The sequence below is a fragment of the Amblyomma maculatum genome, chromosome 2 (assembly GCF_055883805.1).
Source record: "Amblyomma maculatum isolate TAMU_Amacu chromosome 2, ASM5588380v1, whole genome shotgun sequence".
NCBI lineage: Eukaryota > Metazoa > Arthropoda > Arachnida > Ixodida > Ixodidae > Amblyomma > Amblyomma maculatum.
The window spans coordinates 64,359,201-64,382,339 of NC_139345.1; the positions used below are offsets into that span (position 1 = coordinate 64,359,201).

The following is a 23,139-nucleotide window of genomic DNA, read 5'->3' on the forward strand; positions in this document are numbered from 1 at the left end:
GTGTCTTAAGGTGGTCTGTGAGCAAAACGTAAGAAAGGAAGCTCGTGACACACAAAATCTGGCAGATGCAGTCGGAAGGCAGCATTGAGGTTCGCGAAGAGACAGGATTAGCTCCATTTTTCGTAGGCAAATAGGTGAATTCTCATAGGCGATGATACATATACTTCTTTTCTTTTTTGCATTTGCAAGGAATACCATAAAAAAAATGTGACTGGCCATAGGGTTTTCTTGGCAGGAAATACTGGAGTGGGTTGCCATTACCTTCTCCAGTGAATCACATTTTGTCAGAACTCTCTGCCGTGACCTGTCTATCTTGGGTGGCCCTACACAGCAGAGCTCACGACTTGGGTTTCGCAAGGGCAGAGGAACTAGAGACCAAATTGCCAACCTTCGCTGGATCATGGAAAAAGCAAGAGAGTTCCAGAAACCCATTTACTTCTGCTTTATTGATTATGCGAAAGCGTTTGACTGCGTAGAGCACAGCAGATTGTGGCAAGCTCTCCAAGAGATGGGAGTTCCAATTCACCTCATCTGTCTCCTCAGGAACCTTTATGAAGGGCAAGAGGCCACAGTCAGAACTGGGCATGGTCTTACTGATTGGTTTCCGATTGAGAAAGGGGTGAGGCAAGGCTGCATACTGTCGCCCTGCCTATTTAACCTATATGCAGAGTGCATCATGAGGAAGGCCGGTCTGGACGAGTCTTCAGCTGGAGTGAAGATCGCTGGAAAACGCATCAACAACCTTAGATATGCGGATGATACCACTTTAATGGCAGAAAGTGAAGTGGATCTCAAGAGACTTCTGATGCGCGTACAAGAAGAGAGTGAGAAGTTTGGCCTTAAACTGAACATTAAAAAGACGAAGATCATGGCGTCTTGCCCTATCAAGTCCTGGAGCATCAATGGACAAGAAGTGGAAGCTGTGACAGATTTTCTGTTCTTGGGCGCCAAGATTACCTCGGAAGGAGACTACAGCCATGAAATTAGGAGACGCCTGCTTCTGGGAAAGAGAGCAATGGTTAGCCTTGACCGCCTAGTAAAGAGCAGAGACATTAGTCTGCCAACCAAGATCCGTATAACCCGTGCTATGGTCTTTCCAGTTGTGATGTATGGATGCGAGAGTTGGACTGTGAAAAAGGCTGACCGCCGAAGAATTGGCGCGTTTGAATTGTGGTGCTGGCGAAGACTCTTAAGAGTTCCTTGGACTGCCAGAAGATCAAATCAGTCGATATTGTCGACCATAAACCCTGACTGCTCATTGGAGGGTCAAATTCTAAACTTAAAGCTCAGCTACTTTGGTCATCTGATGAGAAGAGAGGAGTCGCTGGAGAAAGATTTGATGTTGGGAAAGGTTGAGGGTCGCCGGAGAAGGGGTAGGCAGCGAACGCGATGGTTAGATGGCATTCTCGAGGCATTGCAGATGAAGCTATGTGATGTTAAGAAGGTAGTGAGAGACCGGAAAGCGTGACGTGACATGGTCCATAGGGTCACGAAGAGTCGGACACGACTGAACGCCTGAACTGAACCATAAAAAATAGGACTGAGCAAGAAAAATGACCCAACGTTTCAAAAATGTTTATTTTCCTTTCCTTTGGTCCCGTAAAAGCTAGCCTCCTATTTTTGAACACCTCCGCAGAGTAAAAGCGAAAGAATAGTAGCTGCAGATAAAAATCCTGTTAAGAGCCTGGTTAACAAACAGTACAAGTCCAATATTTAGGGGAATCCCTATATTTTTCTTTCACAATATTTTTTTTTTTTTTTTAGCGACGAGGTTTCTGAAAAAGCTGTACAGCTTTCCCCTGTAGCCGTGTGGCTCCACTTGAGTGGATATTAATGAGTAATTACTCTCTTAAAACAAACAGTACAGCATATACTGGCCGCTACAGCTGAAGTTGGCCAGGATTTTTAACAGAGACGGAGTGTCTCAGACCACTGAAACAAACGGAGAGCTGTTAACAGTATCGAGGCCTGGTTTGCAGTAAAAAAAGAAATTATCACCGAAGTCAATCAATTAGTACAGATTTTTTTATCGACTTTGGGAATAACGAGTCAATTCCGAAGCTGTAGAGCACTTTAAAAACAGCTGAATGAGATTATCTGCACCAAGCTACCATTTAAGTATTTTTTTCTAACAACCTAAAAACGTTAGTGGCAAAATACAAAATCTTACAATACACAATAGTGCTACTTTAAAGTCTTAAAACACCTCTGAGAGAAAAATCCGATTTTATCCAGAGCGCTGTCACCGATGGAGCTTTCGATTAGCTCTGGGCGAGAGAGAGGCGCAAGGAACTGTCATGTTTTCTTTCAATGTTGGTAAATCAAGCTGAGTAAAGAGTACCTCCTTACGAATATTTAGAACAGCTGTTTATCGAAATAATATACAACTTCTGAATTCCCACAATTTATTTCTGAAGCAAATATTAAAATGATTAGCACTGCTTAATAGTTTTAGAGACCGAAAAAAAAAGTGCAGACTAGGTTATAGGCTGACAACAAACGTTAGCTGGTTTAACTCGGCTAGGCTTCTTTTTTTCTTAGACTCTGGCACTTAGTACAGTTGGTACCGTACCACAGGGACCGCACATAGAGTGTAGCATGCTATGTTTCGTCGTAATGTCGCATTTTAGCAGTCTTGGGTCAGCAGCAGTCTTCTGATTTCGTTTCGGTGACGTGCCTTCATTTTCAAGCTAGCGTATTCAATTGAAAGCAGCATTTAGGTCTTCCCCGTTGCGTTGTCGCTCTCTGCACTCACCGTTGGTGGCGCAGAAAGGTGCAGTCAGGGATGGCTGCGAACCACCGCGCGAGAGCCACTCGCCGGGAGAGTCGCTGCCACCTGAGGCGGCGGACCGTTTGTAGACCAGGTGCGGCTGCGGGTCGTCGTGGCCCCGTGGAGGCGCCAGCGGCTCCACCAGGTAGTCCTCGCGGTCGGTGCGCACGAAGCCGCTCTGTTGAAGAGGAGTGAAAGTGTACAGACTGACATTAATTGTTAACTTCTTCACTGGTGCAGCCTGCGCAAACTCCCAAATGTGTTCGAACTCCTCCCCCACCCTGCATGTGTAGAGAGTGATCGAGGGAAGGAATGTCTTCACTGTAACACCAAGCCTGACATTAGGAATCCAGATTAGTTCTGAAGCGCTTGACCCCACTTTCATTGTAAGTGCACATGGTGGGAGGGGAATGTTCGCGATAGCGACTAAGTAGCCGTGACTTGAACCACAAAAACACATTCTGAGCTACAAACCTGTTTTTCATGAAGTAGCATGACGCATAGAACTTGTCTTTCGTGCTCTGCGCATCGGAACATGGCCAATAGTACCTTCAAGGGCCCCGCCGGGGTGGCGCAGTGGTTACGGCGTTCGACCACTGTTCCCAACGACGCGGGATCGAATCCCGGCCTCGGCGGCCGCTTTTCGATGAAAGCGAAAAGCAAGCCGCCCGTGTGCTGTGCGATGTCAGTGCACGTTAAAGAACCCCGGGTGGTCGAAATTTCCGGAGTCCTTCACTATGGCGTCTCTCATAGCCTGAGTTGCTTTGGGACGTTAAACCCCACAAACCAACCCAAACCAACCTAACTTCAATGGTCAAATCGGCAGTCCAGGTACAAAAGCTGAGCCCCCACAATAACTGCAGAGAGGTAAATTCCCGATCTGCAATGATTGTGAGCTAGCTAATCATGACAGCTGACGACGAAAGGGCGGAAGGCACAATACAATCAATAAATCGATCGTTTTCTGTTGAAGCTTACCAGTGGCATTGCCAATCTTAACTCGTGCTATTTACCTCCTCCATTTTCATCACGCAGTACAAAGCCACCATCTAGAAAACAAGCTCAAATTTTTCTGGATTTTTTTTTCTGCTTCGCCGGTACTGACAAATCTGCCATATTATGAGAGTTCTTGAATGCGGTCTACGGGTACCTCTTCCAGCTACAGCAGACGTTATCATCCGTCACCACAGCAATGATGTGGGGGCTTTGTCGCACGCAGACTTCGCGTACGGCAAAGTCCGCTTCTCAGGCGGGAGAGAGCCGAACGGCGGTTGGGAAGCTTTCGAAAATGAGGCAGAAGTAATGACGGTTAGATAGGCACCTTTCGAGAGACCAAAGAAATGAGTAGGTCAAATAAGAGTGAAATAAAAAAAAAACGCGAGAAGACATGCCCGGGGGAAAGAGCAAGACAGTCTGTAAAGCGCGAAGGGATAAAAGCGCCACTTATGACAGACAAACGCTAGGCGAAAATCCTGATTCGTTATTTCTGAAAAAGAAAATAAAGATGCAAATATTTCTCTTTCCAGAACCGCACTGGCGACATTAAGCGCCAGATAAATCCTGGAAAATGCGCTTCGCACAGATATTTTATAAAGAGAACCGACAAACTTGAGTGAAAAAAATGCATCTTATATTCGTTCCAGCCTACCGCAAACAATAGAAATGTGTTTCTTATCCTAATGCGGGCGATACAGTGAGCGCGGCAGAGAACCTGCTCACGTGCAGGCTAGTGAATAGTCATTCGCTACCAATTAATGAATGTAAAGGCGCGCGTACGTTCTTTATGTAGTCGAGAGTGCGACTGAATCCTGTTTGGCGGAGGGGTACATTCTGTCCCGATATAAACGCCAACATGAAATATCTTTTACTGGTCGGCGTCTGTTTTTTTTTTCTATCTTTTTTTTTTAATTTCTTTATGCAATCTATCTACGCAGCACATGGCAGCTAGTTCCAACATGAAGTGGTGAAGGTGTCTTTTTTTTTTTTTTTTTCATCTTAATATTCCTAGCATACCTGAACTGAAAGCCACCAAAAAGTGGGAGCCGCTGAAAAAAAAAAATATATAGAAATCCGATTGATAGCATCAACTAGCAAGAATACATTTGATTAAAAAAAAAAAGGTTCATGTACATACAGGCATACACGAGCCGAGAAGTCTTTGTGTTCATCAAGGCAGAAGGATTTAACAGTAAAATTACATGCCTATTCAATTTGGGCGCCTTATTTAGGCAAGCATTATTAACAGCGCGGTGTATATATACTGCTGTGATTTCAATAAAGGCGAACACTGCCGCTACGATGCGGCACTTATTACGATGCCATCGCGCTTTGGCTTTGGTGTGCTCTAGAACAACTGCAGTCAAATGCTTCAAACAATCGTGGTCACACGTTTTATTTCTCGCGGCTGCAGGGTGATCTTAAAGGCACTGGGTGGTGAGCAAACCTCATTAGTGATTACGCAGGCCGAGCTGTCCTCAAATTTGCAGTGTACAAATATGCTGGCAGAGCAATTCCTGAAGTAATTTAGTCTGCGTCAAAACTAAGCTCGAATAGAAATCGTTTCTTTTAGCACCGGCATGTCTCGAGGCAATCTACGGTGAAGCTCGAACGGAAAACTCATTAATCTCAATACAGCATTTTTCTTTCTTCTCTAAGACAACGGCTGAGACAGGTTAACGCTGGAAGCGCAAACGAACGGATAGAGCCTTGCTGGAATGAAACCTAGTTGTTCAGACGCCATGTTTCGTCTCCTTTGTATACAGAAGAAAAAAAAAATCAGCGCTGTAGCTAGAGGTACCTCACGTGGATCTGCTTCAGATACCGATAACGCTCGTGTCTAAAAGTTTGCGCAGTGCACAACCAGTATCTCATTACAAACGACACACAGCTGCGTACAGCGTTCCCTCCACGCACCCTGAAGACTTGTCCCGAGCAAATTTGCTCGAGCAAAAGAGACCGACATAATCACGGGAAAACAGCGGAGACCAAACCGAGGTCCGAAGGAAATGATCAAAGTGAATGCGTTTCTTTTTTTTTTTTTTTTTTCACAACAGCGAGACAGACAGCCGTTTCTAATGACAAGCCTTGCTCGCGCACCGTCTTGTCATACAAGAGTTTCCCCCGAGGGCACAAAAGGAAGTTTGAACAAATCGGGCTTTCGTGTACGGGTATTCCAGCACTGCTTGTTGCTGTTCCTGGTGCTCTCCTACGTCGGCACAGAGCATGCGTGCTGCTGCAGACAGGGGAAGAGCTCGTAGAGAAGGAGGAACAGCGAAAGGAGGATGGCAGGCATAGTAGAGATAGGCTGCCCGACGGCACTGATTGAAACTCATGCGAGCGGAAAGAACCGTCGCACAAGGCAGTGATCATTATGCGCACCAGGGAGCACTTCCTGAAATTACTGGAAGAAATATCCTGCTCAAGTTGGTTATTATTCACCCCTCCTATTTCCCTCTTGCTCTTTTCACCCCTCCCATTTCCCTCTTGCTCTTCTAAAGGCTTACTCGTCTCCGCACTTGCGGCATGGAAGCGAGGGTTAAGCAAGAAGCATAGGCTGTCCGGAGGCTTTTCCATATTCACTACGTCACCGTAGAAATCTCGCGGTATGTAAACGATGATGCGTTCAGCGCCGCCATGAGTGTGACAGGCTGTACCGGCACCTCGGAAAAAGGAAAAGCGCGCTTGCGCCTTTTCAGAGTGAACTACTAAGAAGAAATGACTGAAAGTGTAGCGACAGAGGAATACATGTCGCATGGTCGGACTCGCGGCCCCAAAAGGAGGGAAACAGCAGACACACACGCGTCACTCCCGTCCCCTAACACGTGGCAGTAATTCCTACAGAGGCGAGCGCAGCGTACATGCCGCAGGTACGCGGCCGGTTTCCTCGACGGAACGTGATCTAATTTAGTGACGAAATGCGTTCACCATTGCGTGCATTGCTCATTTGCTGCTGCGTTTTCGAATAATGCACAACTTTTCGCAGTTGGCGGCTAGAGTGGTTTGTGCAACGTGAACCACACCGTGAGCGAACGCAAACAGCTAACGCAGGCACAACTACGGCTGCATAGGTCATTCCATCGGGCCGCGGTCACAGGACCGCGATAATCCGATCGACCAGGGTAATCCGATTTGAAGCCCTGTAGGTCGCGGGCAGTCAGCTTAGCGAAAGCGCGACGCATGCTCCTGCTTGAACACCTGCACCTCGCTCGGCGCGTTTGGTTGCCACCACACGGGCATTAATCTACGGGCACACAGGGTTGTCATGCGGGACTCGGAAACCTACCGATGCTCACCGAATATGAGGATGAATAAGTTTCATACAACTCCGTGGCTATGTCTCGTATAACGATAGCATCTAAGAATCACAAGCCGTGCTCGAAACCTCTTACCGACGCTGTTCGGCCATGTAATATTCATCAAAGCCCTGCAACTGCCACAGTCAGAAGCTGTCACCGTTGAAGCTTGGGTGCACCCACAAGCAGCTTGGAGCTAAACCTTTCAGGCTACTTGCGGTACCAATATTCGATAGCCATTAATCCCCCCCCCCCCCCCCCTACAGTCAACTATACACCCAGCGCGATGTCACTTTTTAATGACACACCTGTTTGGATTTCCCAGAAAAGATGAATCAACGTCTCACCCAGAAGAAGCAAAAAGATATGCACCGACTGGTTACCGAGTGCACAAGAGAGTAGAGGCAACTGAGGCTAAACAAGCGTGGAAGAATCGAGGCTGAACTATAGTGTCGCCTAGGCGAATTCGAACTTAGCCATTAATTATTCTGAACGTTCCCGGCTCCCCACACGAGACACCGGTCCTGCCAAAATACGGCTTCAACTACAACAACAACAACAACAAAAAAATATACCTGTAGAAACTGACAAAAATATGAGAGCAAAACAACACGGCATCTTTTATAAGCTTGGCGAGAAAGTGCTGTATAAAAATATTTCATACGCCACTCCAGCCGCTGATGCTTCGAATACAACGTTCTTCACTAACGCAGTGAACAAACCTACGGGCTTTCCTGGGCTTCCTTCGCATTGCTAACAGCTGTAGTTCCGGACACCGTTCCAAATTTGGTCGGTGCGCGCGTAAGGTGTTGTGCACATACCCTGTCACGACGACACACAGGAGTAAGCAAAATAAAAAGTAACTGGGTCGGTTAATTATCATAATGTTGTGCATTGCGTTAGCAGTAGGTCTTCTCCTTATTTTTAATTGGCTCTATAACTCTCCCTTTAATGCTAGATTCCTTGGGTCAGCTTTGCTTATCTAACCACTGGGAAACTTGGCTGTGCTTTTCGCCGAGTCATTACTGGCAATTTTAATTTTGGCTGAGCCTTTCTGGTTCGTTTTCATTTTTTCTGGTCCGATATTGGTCATTGTTGGCAATTATCAATTTTACAAAATCGTTTTTGTTGTTGTTCACGCGGCGGTAACGTTGCGGCTTCTCACCTGCAAGTGGAAAAAAGGAGGATTTCCCCAGATACGTTACGCAACGTGCTCGCCTTTGCAAGTGGAAGGTGTACACACCAATATGCGGGACACCGGCTTTTCTCCGCTATGTGGCATCTAACACAGACGCACTAAAACCAATGAAGCAAACAAAAAGCGGCAAGTCATTCAGAGTCAGCAAGTATGCAAGCAAGACTAGATGCGCACAGTTTGCAGAATAGTATAAACACGCTGCTGTACAGGTGCATATGCGGAACAGCTCCTCCGTGAAGATCACGAGATCCGCCCTCCTCTGAAGCGAACGGCACAGGGACTGAGACGGCGACAAAGGTAGAACGCCGGCAAACACAAAAGAAACAACTGAACTGTGGCGATGCTCGGACGGTCGGTTGGCTGCGCAGTAGTACGACGCTGTTACCCAACGATGTCGCTTCCGCGTATATGCGTCACCCAACCGGGCGATCGTCAGCAGCGATGCCAAACAGCGCGTCTCTCTCCACGTGAAGAGGGGTCTCGTGCGAGCGGCGCCGGCGTGCTCTGTTTTCACGGCTAAACGCCGTTCAAGGTCGCTCGGACAACGCCGGCCGCTCGTCGCCACCGGCTTGTTGTCTCGATAGGGGGCTATCGCTCGATCTCGCGCGTAGTCCCTACCCTTCACCCTCTCACTTCGTGCCCCGTTACCCGGAAGCACTGCCAGGCCGTACAAAGTACAAGAGCAGCGGCACGTCCGTGACGTGATCGCCATGCCCACACGTGCCGGCGGAGATACGATGGCGAAACATTATTGGTCATCCTCGACGCTTTCCTTTCGAGCTTAGTACGCTTAGACATAGAAACAGGAATGCGCCTTACAAAATTTCCGTTAGCCGATTCCCGTGATGCCAAAGACGTTCCTCTATTCATATTTATTTTAGACCTCATGCCCCACCATTTATTTCTTCTCAGGCTTTATACTTTCCCATTCCTGCCTGCAAAATAATAATAATAATAATAATAATAATAATAATAATAATAATAATAATAATAATAATAATAATAATAATAATAATAATAATAATAATAATAATAATAATAATAATAATAATACAAATTAAAAAAATAAAAAAATCCATCAACCACCAGTAAAAAAAAACAACTTAAATTAACTTATTAAATCAGCTTTATTTTTGCCTCTAAGTTTCTGCAAAGTACATCACGTTCGAGTTGGCCCATTACCCACACTGGACATGAACCATTTTTCGTTTGAGGACGATAGCGACACCCTGATGAGTCGACCGATTCATGCCTGCCACGTCGTCACATATTGCTGTAGTGATGAACGGGTTGCTAGAAAAGAGCGAAGAAGAGGAACATGCGGAATGGACTGGCGCCAAACAGTGCACAGCTAGGAGGAAGCGGGACGCCGAGCGTTTAAAGATTCTCCTGCTTCCTCCTTTTCTTCGTTTAATGCTGTTTCAGTCTTCGCACTCCTCACACAGAACATGAAAGGGGGCCCAGACATAGGCTGGATGGCCATTAAGCGGGCACGGAGCACTTCTGCGCCGTGCATTTCCAAGGCTTCTTCTCTTCCTTTGAATACATCGGCCGGCTCAGTGTTTCGCCGTATGGCTTCCGTTGTGTCGGCGAACATAAGATGGTATCCGCCGACCGATTCTCTTGCACGAGACGAGAGGTGAGCACGTTCGTGGGCGGGTAGTTGAGAAAGGAGATAGAACTCTGGCGAAATTTTCCTTCGCGCGTCACTCAGATGTGACGTGAGATAACACTTGAGTGCTCTTTGCGGTACTTAAAAGTCATCTACGGAGCTGAAGCTCATTCGGCTGTTTTCTCCTTCCTTCAAGAGATACAAAGCTTTCAACCTCAAATTTCGCAACTGCAGATTAGCGCACGGTTACGCAGACGTATAGGTGACGGCGTGTCGCCCAAAGCGCTCTTTGCAGTGATGTGCACTACACTGCAATTTATAGACCAACACCGATCTGTGACGTAAGCACGATGCGGTGGCGCTTCTATCGCCAGCGTGGTCCGACTGGGGGTGAAAAATAGGCTTAGCGCCCATAGGAATACATGGAAGCGAAATACTCCAAAGCAGTTTTCTAATTTCACAGGTCATCTGTGATGTCGTTATTCGGTACAGAGCAACCATGAATATCCTAGAACAGATCACAAAAGTATCAAAATTCATTAACGAGGCGAAGTATTTTTAAAACACCGCGAAACGTATGCGGGTGCGAATTGGGAGGGCGACCCATAGAAACACATGTAAACACAACTTACCGCAACATTTTGCTCGGTTCAGCAGCGTTGAACCCTTCTCATTTTTTGGTGAACGTCTTGTATCACGCCCTGACATCATGCTGTATGACACACTACACTCCCTTGCAAGTCTGACGACTTGCGGGACAGTTCATAGCACGATAAACTGACCGCGCACAGTTGCAGACGGCAATGCGCCACCGGCGCTGTCGCTAACAGTAGCTGGAGGCGGCCGCGGTGGGTACCGCCAGATACGCTGTCGTCTGCTGCAATGCGCGAATCTCGTTCGGTTCATATTGTCGTATGGCGTTTTACAACTGCTTTTTAAATGTAATTCTGTCTAGCACGTATCACTGGAGCGGCAGTATTATCAAGCTTATTTACCCTAAGCGCCAGCATATCAGACTGTAAGCAAAACTGCGTGATTCGCTACACCCAGCTTGCCTTTTGGCGGTGTCTGGATTCATAACACAGGTTATTCGGAGAGTTTTAAAAGTGGACTGCCTCCGTAATGACGCACCCTACTTTATCACACACTTCTTCAACGCGCTGGTCAATGTTTAACGACCGGCCACCACTTATGATGCTCTGTGAAATCAGAAAAATGTTCCAGTAAGTTGTGTTTACATGCATTTCTACGGGTCGCCCTCCCAACTTGCACCCCCATACGTTTCGCGGTATTTTAAAAATACTTCGCCTCGGTAATGAGATTTCATACTTTCGTGATCTGTTGTAGGATGTCCATAGTTGCTTTGTACTGAATAACGACATCACAGGTGCCCTGTGAAATGAGAAAACTGCTTAGAAATATTTCGGTTCCATGTATTCATATGGGCGCTAACCCTATTTTTCACCCCCAGTCGGCTGCGACGCCGCGAGCGCCCCCTTTGTTTGTAAACACGGTGTTGGTCTATAGCCACGGAATGACAGCCCGCTATAAGAAATTAATTCCCCTTTGTGCTACCCACTGGCAAGCGATAACCGGCCACATGCTCATCAAGGCTACATACATCTGCTTGCGCGTGCGAATGCCACAACTGCCGCTGCTGGGACAAAAAAAAAAAAATGAAACGATATTTGTCACGACTTCTAAGCTTTAACTATGTGAGTAAGGACAAACCTAAGTTGGCCTAAAACGCTACATTACGGCAGAGGCGCTTTACTTACAGAGACAAATTTGGTTTTATAAGCAATGATAAGTAAAAAAAAAAAAAAACAACAACAACAAAACGAATACCCGCGTCGTCGTCACCAGTGGGCTTCGCAATAAAACCGTAATGCGACGACACAGCTTTCCGGGCGCGAATCTCAGAGGATAGGCCACAAAACATTTCGCTTCAAGATACCACTCACGGAGTCCCTTTCAGAATCCACACGTATGAATTGCAGGAGCCGAGGGAAAAGAAAATTTTTAATGCAACTTCCTCCGCGATAAATGCCTCATATGCTGCAGGACAACCTCAGCATATCCAGAGGAGAGCATATAGAGCTCATTTTTAAGAAGAGTATAAATAAATATAGAACGATTTGTCCCTTTCAAAACTACGAAGGCCCAAATTAATTTCCCTGAATGTACACCAAGGGAAAAAGTTCTGATACATAAGGAAAGATAATAAAAAATACAGATACGTGCACAGAATTGGCGCGGAGAGCGAGCGGTACTTAAGCTCGATAAATACAGCCGAGAACGCTGCTGTTTCGAAACGAGACCGCGCGCCTGGCTGCGTGAGTGCCTAGCTGTGTCGCAAAATAGGCAGATAAGTTAATCTTTCCCACGGAGCCGAGGAATACTAAGCAATGCAAAGAGAGAGAGCGAAGCTGTCCTTGCCGTTTTTGAACCAGGAAGTCGCTGAAAAGTGGGGGATCAATCGTGCCGCTTGAAAGGGCTAACGCTGATGGCATGCTTGGGACAAAAAGCGTCCCTTGGTTCTACAGACGCCTTTCATCGGTTTCATAGGGTTACACAGGAGTCGTAAAAGAGAACTCTAGAGACGGATAAACGTCAGTGCGAAAGGCAGCAGCGGCTGATGTTGCACAAGCTGGTGCTCATTCGTATCGCTACAATCAGCGTTGTTTTGAGAGAAAGGCCAAATAAAAAATGCAACTGGATGAGAGCAGAGGCCTGCATTCAGCGCTGGTTCCGGAGTATTCATTGTTTGCCCTTTTGTCTCACGTTGCGCAAACACTTTGTAAATGTGCAGGCCGTGAGTCTAGCAAAGATAAAGATAATCCGACAGATTCATCGCAGAACCATTTTGCAAAGGTTGGCTTCGAAAATCCCTGCTAGTTATTTTTGCTGTTTTATAATCGTCGCACTACATCACTCATGTGTGCATGCAAAATTATACCGGCGATAATCAGTTCTATATGCTAACATGCATGCCACTGAGTTTTACTGCTTTGCCAGGGCGCTGCAAATCAACGTCGATCACTGCCTGTAACCCTAGCTGCTGTATTTTTTTTTTTTTTCCAAAAAGCCTACTTTAATTAAAACGTCGCGTGAAAGAAAATATTGTGCAATATGAAGTTAAGTAATTGAGCATAAGAAGCAGCAAGGCCTTTTTGAAGTCAGCTTCATGCATTATTAGCATCTGCCTGAGGAGGACACACGCGGTTTTCGTCATTCTGATGGAGGCTCCCGTAAAACGCAAAGCCACGTCTCCACAATCGTAGCATGAAATTTGTGGGTGCGCAAGTACAGCCATCGCCGAGACACGTCACTGTGTTCATGCGTCCTAGCGTAGTACACCGGGCGCCGCATAACGACAGGACTCTTCATTGTATGCTGAGGCTTGCAAATGCTTCGGAAAGAACCCGCCGCGGTGGCTCAGTGGCTATAGGACACTCGACTACTGAGCCGGCCGGGAGACCCGAACTCAGCGGCGGCCACATTCCTGTGGAGGCCAAATGTAAGGCACCCGTGTACAGTACGATGTCAGTGCACGTTAGAGAACTCTGGGTGGTCGAAATTGTCGGAGCCCTCCACTACGACATTCCACATAGCCCGAGTCGCTTCGGCACGTTAAACCGCAGGAAAGCTATTTATGCCATAACCCCTAGTGTATGCGCGCACAGGTCTAACATCATACAAAAAAAAAAAATACTCCAGCTGGAGCAGAGGTATAATTATACCCACCAGGCCGTTACACGTGGACAGAGCCAGAGAGCCGTTGCCTCCGTGCAGGGAACCCGTGTAGAAGCAGTCAGCGCCGTCCAGCCTGGTGGTCAGGTTGCGCACGCCGCGTATCGGGGACAGCCCGTACCCCGTGCGGCGCTCGAGCACGAATCCCGGCGCCAGCAAGCGGCCGTTGGGCTCCAGGCGCAGCAGCAGCGGCGGCTCGGCGCCCGGCAGCGGCAGGCGAACATGCAGGCTGCCCAGGCGTGGCGGCTCCCTGGCCCCGTCTTCGGCGGACCTGCGGCGACGGGCACGCTCCACGTTGGCCGCGTGGTGCACCGCATGGCTGACGAAGCGGCCGCCTGCGGTGACCCTGTGAGGGTGCACGACGGCCGAGGAGTCCGCGGGCAGGTCATCTGGGACGCCAAGAAGGGCGCTGTGTCAGAGGAACCGTAATCGGCTCAAAAACGGTGCTCGTCCCTTAGCTGCAAGTTCTGTCGGTACCATAACTACTATAAGCAGCCATTATGCATCCGCGCTCGGTGTCCACCGTTCTATCTACCAGCATGCAGTCTCTTCATTTCAATCCATAACGTCCGTTCTCATCGGAAACACCGAAAATGCAGCGCCGCGATGAAGTTTAGTCGAAGCTCGCGAAGTACATGCTTAATTTTTTGTTATTTTTAACAAACCCTGCAAAAGTAACAGAAACAAAGCAACTTTCAATTTCCCATACATTCCATAAGCCCAGTCTCTGTAATGATCACACGTAGGAGCTTTACAATAGAAATAGAGAGAGAGAGAGAGAAAGGCAGGGTCTTTTCGCACAAGGCGACGTGCCCCAACTTCACAAGCAAGAAATACTACGGCTGTAATAATCGATACAAAGCTGACAGAACGCTCAGCTGGCGGTACCACCTCCCTCGCGGTAGTGACAGCAGCGAGATGTACAAGTGCGCTTCAGGCTCCCTCTTCTACTAGCAAGGCATCCTTTCATGCGTACGTTAACGGGATGTTTTCCTTTCTCTCTCTCTCTCTCTCTCTCTCTCTCTCTCTCTCTCTCTCTCTCTCTCTCTCTCTCTCTCTCTCTCTCTCTCGAAAAGTAGACCCGATGTACCCAAAACGCATTTTCGCGAAGCGTGACGGCACTCGCTGCTACAACGTGCGGACACGTCCGCTGTCCCTTTGCCCCGCGAAAGCGATCGCAGCAATGCAGCGATTGTCACCGCATGTTAAAAAAAAAAAAAAATGAGAGAAAAAATCCTGCTACTAAAGCTTAGATAAATCATTGTTTTACGATCGAAACACGCTCCTAGTGTGTCAATATCGCAGTTTGCGAAGAACGCGATCAGCCTCTGGGTGGCAGCGCTGCAACCGCAGTAGTCGTGTCCGCGAGTGCCGGCCGGCCCACGACTGACAGCAGGCCACGCGGTGTTCGAAGAACAAAGGCGTCAAACAATGCCAGCAGCCGATCCCCACACAGCAGCTCGACCGCAGGAGAGCGCCAAAAGCGCGCGAAGAGCGAAGAGAGGGAGAAAACGAAAAATGCAAGCGCGGTTTCATCTGGAGTGCGGGTCACGTACACCGCGCTGGCCCAAAACAGAAGCAGCAGAGGCGGCGGCACCGCGTCACGGCCGATTGCGTCATGGCCCCTGAATGTTTACACTCTTGCGTACGCCCGCGTGCCACGCGAGCTTCCAAACGACGCGCACCGTCACGTGGCGCGGCAGGCACCCGAAGGAGACAACTTGCACGCTCTCTTTCTCGGCATTCCCTCGCACTTGGGACCACACTGAATGGAGAGGAAACCTTGATCGGTGTACGACGCTGCTATAACGCTGTCACCGCTATCACGCAATAATTCGGGGTGTCATACCAATTCTGAGAAACCCTGACTGCTCATTGGAGGGTCAAATTCTAAACTTAAAGCTCAGCTACTTTGGTCATCTGATGAGATGAGAGGAGTCGCTGGAGAAAGATTTGATGTTGGGAAAGCTTGAGGGTCGCCGGAGAAGGGGTAGGCAGCGAACGCGATGGTTAGATGGCATCCTCGAGGCACTGCAGATGAAGTTATGTGATGTTAGGAAGATAGTGAGAGACCGGAAAGCGTGGCGTGACATGGTCCATAGGGTCACGAAGAGTCGGACACGACTGAACGACTGAACTGAACCAATTCTGAACGCCACACCAAGGTTTTCTGAGAAAGCAGTGGCATCGAATCAAATATACCTAAAAGAAAATACGTCGCATGATTCGCTACAGTTGCAGGTATACTAAGGAGTAAGGAGCCCAAGATTAATGAGTGCGAGCACAGCGTCACCAGACGCCGCTTGTCGCAATGAAATAGGGTGCGCCAGCTAATGTTGGCTGCTTTTCAGCGAATAAGTGCCAGCGCGAGCTCTGCGGGACATTAGTCGAGGAGGCGGCAGTTACAATTATTCAAGTTAGAGGTTTGGGTCAGTGACCCATCAAGGCACACTTCGCGATATCTATGGAGAAGATTGCGAAATATTCTGAAGATTACAAAACGCCCCCAGAGCCACAACCTTCTTCCTAAAGCGTCTAAAGCTTAACCCAAGACCTTGATCGTTATGTACGTTAGTTCTCCACTTCGTTATGCAGTGACCCAGTATTCGCCTTGCTATAATGCTTCATCATCACCAGACGGTGTTCAGTCGAATACTATGCTATATTCTGGTGTAAGCAGAACAAAAATATAGGGTGTCATTAAAAATAACTGAAATGAATGATACCTAAGCGCGCAACACTGTGTAGGAAGGTTAAAACAGATTACAATATAAAGAAACGGGCTGAAGTCAATATGCAACTTTCAGAAAATAAAAAAAAATGTAAAAATTCTAGAATTTCAGAAGACGGGCGCATGAATGTGAAAGTGTTGGCTGCTCTTCAACGCAGCGAGATAGGAGTCCCGGGGGTGAAATGTTTTCGATTGAGGTTTTCGACATGTAATAAACTTTTTTCTATTAGTATTGGATTCGATGCGTGAATTTACATATTCGTACGTATATACTAACATGCTGCATGCGCTGGTTGACAGCTGTGAAACTCAAATGAAAGTATATATGTCTTTGATTCGAATCCCTGTCGCAAGCTAGTTTCCAACGCATGAAACCAACCTGTAAGACAAACGGTTGCGTGTCATTTCTGACACGAATGCCAGGCAGACTGGCCCCACATGAAAGTCGGCCAGTGGCGAGTGTATATAGACGGACGACAAGTGTACAATTGTCTGAAGGTGTGGTGGCCTCAGTCTTGGACGAGGCAGCATCATCCAGTGATGCATCGTGGATGCTCGGCTTACTGCGGGCGTGATACGCCCACTTAATGAAGTCATCACGCATTTTTCTTGCCATCGTTGACATTTTTGTGGCAGTGTCTCTGACACGAAAGCAGCCGGCTTTATCGTAATGAAACATAAAACGCTTAATTTCATTTCAAAAACAAAACGTTCTACATAATCAGCGATACGACAGACCAGGTAACGGGAGAAGCGCGGCGACTTTTTTTGCAACACAATGCTGCGATATGCTATACGTTACAAAGTACGATGTGATCTAGTTTTCTTTTCTTGGTTGCTTGGTGGTGATGCAGGGCGCACCCAACTGCAAATATCGTCGCCGGATCCTCGTTATCAAAGAGGAGAGTAAATAACAAGTGAACTAAAAACTGTGATAAGCGCAACACAAGGCGAGTATTAATCTTAGTTCCATAAAACCCATAACTGTATATATATACGGCGATGTCCTATATTTCATAGATATTCTATAGGAAAATGTGCATTATATAGGAAATGAACTGAAAGCCAACGCGAATTCCCGCGGAGCGTGCGGCGGGCGTGTCTCGACAGCCGGTCTCGCGAGTGCCCAAACACTGACGTCATCTCTGAACGCATTCCGCAACGCTGAATTCTTTTTGCCCCCGAATAAAAATTTCCCGAAGGTGCCAAATGGTATGGAATCTAATGGTTCCCACCATTTACATTTTTTTTTTTTCGCTAAAGAAGCAGGAAGAAGGGAGGAATGGGCGGAAAAATGGAAAATGAAATGTAGAGGGAGTGGCGAGATTTATGCCCAGTCGACTAGCCCAAACCAGGGTACCTCGTTACATGGATGAAGATAATAGGAGAGAAAGGGGAATACACACCAACTACACGTACGCATCGATGCACAGACAGGGGGACTGCGCTGCGTAGGTGTAATACCGACCGCGCGATTGCGCCTACCTGACCTCCAGAGAGCCTGTCAACAAAGCGGAGGAAAGGGAAGCTCCCTTCTTCCAACCCACTCTCCGCCTCAAAACTTTCCCCTTCACTACGCCGCAGTGCGAGGAGTTTATCGGTGCCCCACCCTGGAGGGTATGCGCTGCACAGGGGGCAGTGGCCATGCACTTTTTGCAACCGCAAATCGAGTACGAGCGAAAGTTTAGAGTTTTCGCATGCAGATACCATATACTGCGTGTGCCTGCAGCCTCCGACAGGGCATGCACAGATTGTTGCAGCCGACCAGGAGCGGCTGCACCTAGTCCATCGAGGGGGTGGGAGCGGGGGAAGGGGGCGGGTATATGATAACGCTATGCTAAAGCTCTCTATACTGACACCAATTAATGTCTGCAGCAACGGCCACTGTACAAAACCACACCGTGCGAGCTGGCGTAAGAGAGAAGTTTGCTGTACACATAGTGTAGCCCAGCAGATGTCATCAGAGGTGCAGAGCAAGCAATAAAGGAGACAAAAATGAAACGCACAACTTCACTGCACTTCACATCCTGGACTGGCATTGATTAAGAGCACGATAGCACTGCCTGTCTCCGCATGTAGCGAGCAAGCATTGTGCGCAGCGGCAACCAACGCTCCCACCATTGTTCCCTTCGTGTCAGGTTAACAGACCGCGACGACAGGTACCGGATATAGTAACCCATTTGATCCCACTTATCGTATCCAAACCTATTGTTCACGTTCTTCTTCAAGTGGCGTATTGGAAACTTTATTACTTTCTTACTTCCTGCAAACTGAAAAGCAGATAGTTGCTGGTTGAAGACACTACAACTGACACAACCTCTTTGCTCAGAGCAAAGATGACGCGATTCACAAAACATATCCCCTGTGATGTCCGAGCAAAGCTTCAAACAAACAACGAAAACATGTTGCGCGAAAGAAACTGAAGGAGCACTGCAGCAAGAATTCGGACGCATGAAAAAATATTGTTCATTTCAAAGCAATTTTATTTCTCAGTTAAAGTAAACAATAAGCTCTAAGTAAACAATCTGGATCTAAGAGAAAAGTTCACTCAGAGAAGGCAACCATCACGGAAACAGCGATATCACCGTTTTCTTTCTATAATGGCAACTAGATCTAGGTGCTGCTTAAAGGGCCACAGTCTATCCTCCGGTCGAAAATGTTTTCTTCCCCGGTGACTGAGGCTTCGCTACCGAAACAAAAAGCAGCAATTTTTTTTTTCTTTTTTGAGAGGAGTAATAGCAGCGCAGTTACATCCAAAGCAGTCAACCGATTCTGGGGTATTTCTCTCCTCCCGTTTCCTCGCGGAGGGTTTTTCTTATCCTGCCTGGGTGTCTAGCCTCCGCCATGCCTCCGCAAACTGCAAGCATTAAGAACACGTGCTGATGCTCCAACACTTCGGATATCTGCGCTTTTGTAGGATAACAGTGAAGACAAAGCGGTTTCTCTCGACGCCCCGAAACTTGCTGACATCTGTTCAAACTTTTTGCTAATCAAACTAGCATGATGTAGAGAAGATATGGTGTAGCTTGCCCTGAGCTGCGGCAAAGAAATGAGTTTAGTTTAACTTTCAAAGAGTCTAATTCTACATCATCCACCTTCCTGTCTACGACTATTTGCTCCTCTGCTGATATGGTCCGCCCGAAACACGCTTGGGTGCCGTGCCATGTCACTGAACCCTAAATAACTCCGGTGGTTTAAATAATTCCGGAGTATTCCTGCGCGGTTTCTCATACCCTACCACATCCTATCACACCATACCATACCATACCATACCATACCATACCATACCATACCATACCATACCATACCATACCATAACATAACATATCGCAACGTGACGTACGATTCTATCCTTTTTATGCAAAATCATAATTATCCCGTCGCAGCGTTTCGCCAGTTTTCAACGCGTGGTCGTCAAACTTCCTTGGCACTTGGTGTGCTGGTGGTAGAAATCATGGCATGTGTAGTCATACATTGAATGTATGATTATGCACGACTCATGCCTGATACCTGGTAAAAATATATCACGCTAATGGTATTTCTGGTGCAGTAACTGTCTCACAGCTTGCGAAGAAAAAAGGAGGGGGGACACTTGAGCTCCGCTTTTAAGGCTATGCAAGACTCGACAGCCTTATGGTTCCTCTCAGCCGATCCCGTTCTAGATCGCCGTTGTTCGCGTACATGCACCTTGCCAATAGTTCAATCACAAATCCCGTAATTTGTGCTTCTAGCTATTGCCTCACAATATTCTTTCGCACGCAGTCATAGGCAACTATATTACGTGAAAGAGCATAAGATACACATATACATATAAAGCTCGCTATAACCAAGGTGTACAACGCCCCTGCTTGGCCTAGGATCGTGCCTGACTTGGATACAAGTGTCCCCGTCGGTTAGATTCCTATCTCACCCTCCCATCGCAAAGGAGCCATCCGATTTGGCAGCACCTGCCGATTCGGCCATCTAATGTGGTCTCGTGACGTCACGTAACCCGCCGACAAATCAGTGCTCGGCCATGTCACCTGCCAAAGACAAGCTTGTGATTTCTGCTCATAAAGAAATTGGAGTAATGTCGACCCACTGGGGATTTTTAAAGTGCACTGGCATAGAACAGCACAAGGACAACATTGCGTTTTCCCTCCATTCGGTGTACAGTGTGCGGGTTCCAAGAGAGCGAGCACGAAACCGAGAGCTATTTACGCACTCCCCAAGATTCTGCTATAGCTATTCTAATTTGCAATACCCAAGACATTGATTCTATCAATAAACACATCTGTCGTAATCATCACGTGTCCATTTCCAATCCTGACAGCCATGACGTCCCGTGGTTAATACGAAGTTGCATAAGAGAGGACCTGCAGTATCGCGTAACGATAAAAGACGACTCTTGTACAGCTAAATCTATCACCCTAGCAAACGTTCAGAGCGTAAGATGCGTTCTGAATTATTCGACGTGGTCACGCAATAAATACGTTTCACTGTCGCTACCTTTCAGTGTCACCTGGCCACAATCAGCATTCTTAAAGAGGAGCCGAATAAAATATTCCGAAGGTTTGCGCGTAGGAATGCTTGCGCACATATTTCAAGGACTCCGGGGAAAGAGTACGAATGTGAAAAACTGCTGTCGCGTGACTGTGTGTGCTAGACGACGGTCAAACATTTTTCTTTAAATTACACACCGAAGCCCTACCTGTTAACACATGGCTCCATAGGATTTTTTTTTTTTTTTCATATCTTCTGTAAACTGCCGTCTGTATAATGTGACTGGAACGATTGAGCACTGTTTCAGGAATTGCAATGACACAATTCCCTTTTGGGACGTGCTGCAAAGAACTCTGAAGAAAGTGTTTGTTCTAAATTCGTACAGTGTGCGGTATCTTGCTGTTACACAATCATCCTAATGGATGCTAATTAACAGGACGCAGATTCAAACACTGCCAGATTTTTCCACTGAACGAAAGCCTTAATTATCGCGTAAAACATTGCTTCAAACTGACCTGACCAGTCCATCGCTGTGACAAACACACGTCCTGTAAAAAAAAGTACCCTGTAAATCTGCCCCCCCCCCCCCCCCCCGTAAAAAAAACGTGTGCAGTTATTTACGCATAACGCAACTTCCTGACAAGGGGAAAAAGAAAAAGAGCCAACTCCTGTCCGTCAGATAAGCGGCCATTCTGTGGGCCGATTAGCATGGAGTGCCTGGTTTATCGTCCTCCCCGCCGGCGCCTTTTACTATACACAAGAGGGGGGGCGCCTGTTGACGGTGCAAGCCGCGCGTCGCTGAATGGACTCCGGTGTGTGCGTGCGTTGGTTGTGTACATGCTGGGTTTACAGTGGCAGAGCCACCTGCGACTCCTCCCCCACAACGGTCGATGACGTCTTGCTGGGCGCGGTGGCCTCTGTTGACACAGTACTACCAGCCAAGTCAGCACACATGATTCTGCCCAGCTGACGACAGCAGTGACATGCCTTGAAAGTGAGGCAATCAGTGAAAAGAAAACATCGGAAAATTTCTGGGCGGCACCTCCTTAGCAGCTTAAAATAGCAGTACGTCTAGGTAATAGACAAGTGGAGACAGAAAAACGACCAAAAATATTTTTATTATGTAAAATCGGAGGCAAAAAAAGGTTTGGTTTTCTTGTAGGGTTTAACGTCCCAAAGCGACTAAGGCTATGAGAGACGCCGTAGTGGAGGACACCAGAAATTTCGACCACCTGGGGTTCTTTAACGTGCACTGACATCGCACAGCACACGGACGCCACTCCGTTTCGCCTCCATCGAAACGCAACCGCCGTGGTCGGGTTCGAACCCGGGTACTCCGGCACAGTAGTCGGGCGTCTTACCACTGCACCACCCCGGCGGGGTGCAAAAAAAAGAAAAACATTGCTCCATTGAACCCGATCAGCTGCAGAGATTTAGGTCAACAATTCGTCTTTGAAGATGTGATGATAAGCTCCAGCTTATCGTGAGTGAGTGAGTGAGTGAGTGAGTGAGTGAGTGAGTGAGTGAGTGAGTGAGTGAGTGAGTGAGTGAGTGAGTGAGTGAGTGAGTGAGTGAGTGAGTGAGTGGATGAGTGAGTGAGTGAGTGGATGAGTGAGTGGATGAGTGAGTGAGTGAGTGAGTGAGTGAGTGAGTGAGTGAGTGAGTGAGTGAGTGAGTGAGTGAGTGAGTGAGTGAGTGAGCGTTTTGCATGGGAAAACCCACTGCAATTTTCTGGGGGTGTCTATTATATCTGCACAGATATATGTGTGGATAGGACGTATACCTGCACTGCGCCATAAACGCAACGAATAGTGAGTGCGGGTCCAACACTGTACTCGGACCGTGTTGTAGTAAGACTTGCTTCAACCAGCACTTCTAGACGTAATAGCTGCTTGCATGTCACCATCATCATCATTACCAGCCTATAACTACACCAGAACAAAGGCTTCTCCCATATTCCTCCAATTAACCCGGTCCTGTGCCGGCTGCGTCCACCTGGTCCCGCGAGCCTTCATTCGCCCGCTCAACTTTCCGTCGCCTCAGTAATGCTATGCCTCCCCTTGGAAACCAACCTGTCACTCTTACGGACCGTCAGTTACGTTGTTTTCGCATTCCATGACCTGCCCATGCCCTTTCATTCATCGTGATTTCTACTAGAATGTCGTGAAGTTTGTTCCATTGCCCATTCAACATGCTTCCTACATCTTAACGTTACTCGTACCGTTTTTCGTTCCATGTCTCTCTGCGTGGTCCTCAATTTAAGCAGAATCGTTTTCGTGACAATTAGTTCCTGCCCCATAG

General features: G+C 47.5%; 1 protein-coding gene across 2 annotated transcripts in view; it reads right to left on the reverse strand.

The window, feature by feature from the left end:
* LOC146198822 (A disintegrin and metalloproteinase with thrombospondin motifs 7-like) overlaps positions 1-23,139 on the reverse strand; it is a 110,152-nt gene that overhangs the window by 50,012 nt on the left and 37,001 nt on the right. For both annotated transcript variants that reach the window (XM_084594310.1, XM_084594309.1), the window contains exons 2-3: positions 13,620-14,014; positions 2,756-2,948 (exon numbers count right to left, since the gene is read on the reverse strand). In XM_084594310.1, the coding sequence (XP_084450436.1) occupies positions 2,756-2,948; positions 13,620-14,014 (588 nt within the window). The remainder of the gene's footprint in view (positions 1-2,755; positions 2,949-13,619; positions 14,015-23,139) is intronic.